General features: G+C 37.7%; 1 protein-coding gene across 7 annotated transcripts; it reads right to left on the bottom strand.

Moving 5' to 3' along the window:
- Positions 1–368: 368 nt before the first annotated feature.
- Positions 369–6786, bottom strand: LOC107002259 (phytochrome A). Of its 7 annotated transcripts, none has more exons than XM_015200205.2 (7): positions 6468–6786; positions 5970–6301; positions 5640–5746; positions 3389–5456; positions 2300–3116; positions 1682–1972; positions 369–782 (listed from the first exon to the last, which is right to left on the bottom strand). In XM_015200205.2, the coding sequence occupies exons 4-7, from the start codon at positions 5442–5444 to the stop codon at positions 575–577; spliced, it is 3372 nt and encodes a 1123-aa protein (XP_015055691.1). In that variant the 5' UTR covers positions 5445–5456; positions 5640–5746; positions 5970–6301; positions 6468–6786; the 3' UTR covers positions 369–574. The 7 variants fall into 7 exon arrangements, with proteins under 7 accessions (XP_015055691.1, XP_015055693.1, XP_015055695.1 ...); XM_015200207.2 differs by lacking the exon at positions 5640–5746 and having other exon boundaries at positions 5970–6041; positions 6202–6301; XM_015200209.2 differs by having other exon boundaries at positions 6202–6301.

Genomic DNA, 6786 nt, shown 5'->3' with positions numbered 1-6786 from the left:
AGTGCTAAACTGGAAGAGAAGGGAAAGTTTGCTTTCAAAATGCATAGAGTAGATAATGGAAGGGATAAGGGTTACCAAAATTAGAGCTTAATATCAAGGGATTGCTAAGTTTGAGAAATTATTATATTTTAGGTAATAATTTGAAAGTAGTACTATCAATTGTCTTAAGTCGCTATATCACATAATTCTTCTCCTTGAAAGAGAAAGAACAAAGGTTAGATCAAGTTGGACGGGTTCTCCTATGACTCATCGTTTAACCCATTATGACCCAAACCATGTTATGTCAGCCCAAGCAACCCATTTGCCTTCTCTAAATATCAAATCTTGAATTCTGGTACTAAAGTTATAAAATGTTGAGCATTTTGACATGGGAGATGAGGATTCTAATGAAATTGAAATGCTGAAGAAGCAATTGTTCAAGTGACTTTTAAAAATCCAAGGCAAACAATGTAACAAAGAGGAGGGAAAATGACAAGAACGAGCACAAAACAGAGGAAATCTTAAACTTGAAATCGTCTTCCACTATACAGACCTGCAGAATTAGTTTAGGACCTTAAGAGGGTACTGAAAATCATCAGCTTGACTTGGTAGCCACTGCGAGTTCAACGGATATAATGAAAGTTGATTGCCCAGCCTCTCTTAGATACTGAACTTCCCCATTCATCAGCTTGACCAGTTTTCTGCTGACAAGTAAGCTGATCCCTTCTTCAGATGCATCGGCTTCACTACCAAACATTTGGCCAAGCAATTCTTCTGGCACTCCACCCCCTGTATGTCTTATCCTGCAATAGCAAGTAATGTTCTCCTGGTCAGCCTTGTACAAGTAACATATGGTGCTGATTCTTGTCATTATTTAAATTCATCTGTCTAGCCTTAAAACTCAATCACCACACTTGAATAAATAGAGGACAAGACCATTCCACAAATGCCAACTCAAAGCTTTCTGAGAGAAGTATGATTTTCATTTGTTTTTCTCAATTTAAAATAATTTTTTTAAGCCTGGTCTCATCAATCTCTAGACTCTAATTGCTGGGGTTATTTAATGTTCAAGTAATAGATGAAAAACTCAACATTTACACCTCAATGCTGAAGGTTGATTTTTCGTTCGTCCAAAGAATGAATTAGCAATAAGCTTACAACAGTTAGAGAGCATATTACACTTCTCTTTGAATTTGAAAACTCCTACTCAGATATTTGACTCTCTGATAAAATAGTGAGTGAAGGATGTTTAGGCCAACAGAACAATTTTACTAAAACTTGTGAAAAATATAGAATTATAATTTATTTTCTAATTAAACTAGCAATTTTGCAATCAATGTTTACAAAATAAATGGAGAGAAGACAAAGAAGTAGCAGTTTGAACTGCAAAGGATCAAATGCTATGGCAATATAAGGACTTCAAACACATTGAGACATTTGAGTTCAAGAAAAACTTTTACGTTCCCAATTTGATAGAGAATAGATACACTATCAAACAAAAATTACTGAGGACAGAAATAACATATGAATCACCGGTATTGAGAGAGATACCGGTTAGTTTTTAAGCCTAAAGATGGATTTTGAAATGCTTAGATGTCAATAGATTGTGTAGATACCCCTCAACCTTTATGTTTTTGCGGGAGATGCTAACTTGGACAGTAGATATCTGGTCAAGGTGATTTTTTCTGTCATATGGATTTACCTGAATTCCAAGAGAGCAAGCTGAACAGATTCTCCTATACGATCTTTCGTTAGCCTGCCTGAAATACTAAGCTGGCCGCCACTTGGTGTAGCGTTCACAGATACTAACAAAAAGTTAGCAAGGACTTGTTGAAGCCTCGGACTATCTCCGTATAAAGTTTCATTAAGAAGATCTTCAACCATGTCATTCGAGATCATTATATTCTTTCCATTGCTCTTCATCATGACTTGACTTATAGATGCTACCAATACTTCATGCAGCTTAAACTCGAGCATCTCCAGATCCAAATAACTGGTAAGAGATTAGAAGAAGAGCAAATATTACAGTGTAGAAAATCATTTAAAATGATAAACATAAAGCTAAAAACAATAAATATTGGACAAGAAAACCATAAACCAGCAAAGCAAACTTAATATCATATCAAATGCACAAAAATATATTCCAAGAACAACACTTCTACTGCAAAAAATGTTCTTGCATAGATCAAATCCAAGCATTTACTTGTTGCTACAAAACCATCATACCTTGATCAAGTTTTAACTAAAAAAGGATGAACGGGAAGGAACTCGGGGTATTGAAACTAAAACACATAAGATATGATAAATGAGAGTAGCGTACCCATCTATGATGCTATCAAGATCTGTATCATCAAGAATTTTGTTGAGCTGACGCTGACACTGTGCACTTGTATGCAGTATATTTTTCTGCTCTTCGCCCAAGCTAGTCCCCTCTAGCATCTTCCGAGAGAATATAATCCCAGAAAGAGGATTCCTAATTTGCCTCCTTATGTAAGCTAATACTTTCAATCTTTTCAACGCAGTTTGTTCTGATAATCGTTGAACATGAAGAGCTTGTTGCAACTCATGGCTAGCAAGTTGCAGGAAACAAAAGAGTCCCGTGACTGCACCCTCTTTATCTAACTTTTTGCTCACACAGAGTAAGCACTCCACATATTTCCCGTAACGTGCAAAGAAACCAAAAGGAATCTTCTCAGATTCTTGACCAGTGATAGCATTGTTTAGTATAACTCCGAAATTTACAAACGCTTCTTGATTCTTGAGACGGCAGCAAGCTGCCTGTGTCCCAAAAACCTCCCCTAACAGCATTTTATCCATAACATCATCACGCCGCCATCCAGTTAACTTGGTCATTGCAGTGTTCCACTCAGAACACCAGCCAAATTGATCAGTGCCAAATATTGGTGGGATCAATGGGTGAGGATTTTGGATAATCGCTCTATAGTCACCTTCGATTCGGGTGAACTTGTCCATGATGCTTTTTTGTCCAGTTATATCATGAGCCATAAAACACACACCCACAACATTATCCCGAACATCTTTGCTTGCACATGCATTCACGATTAAGCTGATTGGACTAGAATCTCTTGACGGCCCATGTGTTTTTATTTCAAACTCTACATTTTTTTCCTCTTTCCCTGGTTAAAGGAATGGTGTATTCAGTTAAATCTTCGGTACATAATTCATGTAACTGAATGGATGGACAAAAATCATGTGAACTATAACATTCAAAATAATTAATTAGTGTGGAAAATTAATCGTTTTTATTACATAATTCATTTAACTGAATGGATAGACAAAAATCATTAATAATATTCAAAAAAATTAAAATAGTGTAGAAAATCAATCTTCACGAAAAGAGTCATAACATCAACATAACACAGAGGGGGGAGTGCACAAAGATACGTACCCTGCAATGCTAATTCCAACATCTTATTCACGGTATCAACTGATGAATCCTCCACGAGAGTGAGAAGATGTTTCCCAATTGCTTCATCAACAGGAAGACCAGTTAATTCAGCTATTTTTGTGTTCCATCCATTAACCTGCCCATCAACATCAACTGCTAATATAGGAACTAAAGCTGTTTCAATTAAGCGGACCATTTCAGCAGTCACTGATTCTAGTTCCTGCATTCCGTCAATCTTTAGATCATTAAGCTTCTTATAGATGGAATTCGTATTTGAATTCACAACATCAGCATCCTTGAAAGCATTTCTTAGTATGAGCTGCAAAGAGTGTATTGCATCCATCTCATAATCCTTCCAGGGTATACTCCTTGTCTTGACAACTTCCAGGAATGCTTTGAATGATGACCTAGGATGCATTTTCCTGCCATCATCCTTCTCACCAGGTTCATGCTTTGCACCACCCCATCTAACTTCAGCAGCAGTGTGTGACCTGAACCAGAACAGCCAGTCCTTATCAGATATTCTCACAGCTGCCATACCACAGACTGCATCACCAAGAGCAAGAGCCCCAGGAAAACCAGCATCATACAAGCTATCCGTACTCAAGCCTGTGGAATCTGTATGATAATCACAAAGCCATGATACTATATCCTGCAGCTGAAAGTCACTTGGGTTCATTCCTAATCGATGTATCTTATTCTTATAGAGCAGAGCCGCACCATCACATTTGACAAGATCCATAATGTTGGGGCTCTGTGACACGATACCTAGGGGAGCATCTCGCATCAGCATATCACACAAGAGAGTCTGAGTACGCAGAATATTTTTCTCAAGGAATTGATTTTCCAATTCCAGTTCCTTGTTGACGTGTATGGCAAAGACTTGTGCAAGAAACTCACATGCATACCTCAGTGGAAAGGGAACGAACCTTGGGGTCGTGTTGTGGCAAACAACCAGGCCCCAGAGCCTTTTTCTTTTTTGAGATTGTGAAGAATCAGAGCTTTCTCCTTCTTCATCCCCATCATTGACCACAACTGCCATTACAAGTGATGCAATTGAATTCATGTTCTCCATATACTGTAAATGGCAGTAGTGAGGGGCCCTAAGAGTAGAGCCGCACAATGTTAAATCAAATGGAAGCTTCTCATCTTGGACTACCTTCACATGCTTTGCTCGGCAATCACAAATCATTCGGACCTTATTCTTCATAAACAAAAACCGTGCAGCCTGTGGAATATCTGTAGCAGGATAATGTAAACCAAGGTAAGGCTCGAGGCCAGGCTTTGTGATCTCAGACACCACCTCTCCATGATCATCCTCGTGAAACTTATATCCCATCACCCTGTCATAACCTGTGAGTTCAAAAACCTCCTGAACCATTGTGTCACAGAGTCTTTCCATACTGCCACTGGGCAAGGACTGCAAGCGAGTAATGGCTTTGGCTGCTAGTTTATATGACTGCAGGGCCCCTGCAGCAGTCATGGGTACTTCATAGGGCTTCACAGGCTCAAAATCAAGGATTAAGCTACCTGTAACCCTATGAACAATTGCATAAAATGGCTTTCCAGAATTTTTGCAGTGAACAAGGACAGGATTTAACAGAGAAACCTCCCCAAACCCCAAGGCTTTCTGCAATGCTGCGCCACTAGGACCAGTGAAGATCGTTCTGATATCAGTCCCGATGCCAAGAACTGGATGCTCACCAACACTTGGAACAGCATGGCTAACCATGGTCAGCATTTCAGGGGCATTCTCACTGAATGCTATGACCTTTAATGTTTTCTCATCCAGGGCTAACAGACAACCAAATGGCTGGATAAACTTGCCCTTTTGGATCTGATGAAGGTAGGCGGTGGTAACTTTGTCTGACTTTGGTTTTTCCTCATCTCCAGCGACACTTGTAACCCTCACTGAGCTTGAATAGTCAAAGGAATCACCTGACTCCTCGAAGTCTGCATGCAGCTTAGCATCTATAGAAGTCTGTGCAACGATCCTAGCACTGTGCTTTGATCTTGATGAAGTGGTGGAAGATTGGCTAGGTCTTGAAGACGACATCTCGACTCAAATCTAAATAGAACATACAAAATAACTACTACAGGATTAATATTATACATTGAAGCTACAAAGTTGAAATAGGAACTGTAAACATCCGCCACTCTCAAAGTCATAATAACAGAAGTTTTAACTTTTTTATATCAACAATAGTAGAACTAGAACAAACACATGGATGATTTATCGTAAAGGCTCTACCTTTCATCAATATGAAACATCAAATCACTATTTGCAGCTTAACATTTTCCATCCACTCCAAATCTCACCCCACTTCACCAGGAGGGATGATATGTTTAAAAGAAAATCTAAAAAGAGTTTAACTGAGTAAGTTAGGTAATTCCGGATCCACAAATTAGCACTAGATAACTAACTATATAACAAAAGAAACTAGAAGATGCAGACACATATGCATAGCACACAGTAAGCTAGTAGTTTGTTTTAGCTGGATTAACAACCTAATCACAACCTATATAGTATATCCTTAAAAGTTGAATTTGCAGAAGAAAAGTAATCAGTGAAAGAAATTACCTTTCACAAGCTTTGAGAGACAACAACAAAATAGTAGGTTTCAGGTGAATTGTTGTTATAGTTGATCTGAATCTGAAGCAAATAACAAACTGGTAGGTCTGAAATTCCCAAAAAATGGACCACAACTTGGATTTTTCTTAAAGATTTATCGATAGCATTAACATACAAGTCAAAGCTCATATACACAGTATGTTTACAAATCTCAATAAATCGAGAGTGAGAGAGAGTTTACTAGAAACAAGTGAGTTGCTCCATTGTTTCCTTTCCAAACATAGTTATTTGGTGTCATCCCAAAATTAGCATAACCTTCAATCTTCATTTGTCGTGCAGCTCTGTATAAAAAAAGATTAAATTTTTTGATTAAAAAGAAAATCAAACCCCAAGTAGAGATAATATATAATAATTCTTGAGTGGGTGTAAATATAAATATAATAATAATAGTAGTAGAAGGACTGTGATGTCAATCGTTTAACAAGATTTTAAAGAGAGAGGCCATACCTCGAATAACAAGTTAACAGGAAGTTATGGACATCACGTGAAGACATCATCCTCTTATCTTTTCAAGGGAGAAAAGGGTGTCAGAATATGAGAGAATTAAGAGCTGATACTGCAAAATATGGATCTACATTTTCATTCATATAATAATCACAACAGTTTTTGGTGTTTCACTCTCCAACATTTACCTAACATACTTTGAATAAACTTCTCTATGTAAAATCATCAAAACATTCTAACGAAATTGAACTCATCTATTCTTTGTTCTACAACCTTCTTTGACTACTCTTTTCTCCTTTTCTTGCCCAACAATTACACTTTT

The sequence above is a fragment of the Solanum pennellii genome, chromosome 10 (assembly GCF_001406875.1).
Source record: "Solanum pennellii chromosome 10, SPENNV200".
NCBI classification, from domain to species: Eukaryota; Viridiplantae; Streptophyta; class Magnoliopsida; order Solanales; family Solanaceae; genus Solanum; species Solanum pennellii.
The sequence above is the reverse complement of the archived record's forward strand: the minus strand, read 5'-3'. Positions and strand labels throughout refer to the sequence as shown.

Bases quoted from the DNA above. Each gene is read 5' to 3' on its own strand.
- LOC107002259 (XM_015200205.2), bottom strand. From the start codon at position 5,444: ATGTCGTCTTCAAGACCTAGCCAATCTTCCACCACTTCATCAAGATCA. The intron at 1,973-2,299 runs GTACGCTACTCT...ATCTCTTACCAG, and splicing joins CTTGATAGCATCATAGATGG to TTATTTGGATCTGGAGATGC. The intron at 783-1,681 runs GTAAATCCATAT...TTGCTATTGCAG, and splicing joins CTTGCTCTCTTGGAATTCAG to GATAAGACATACAGGGGGTG.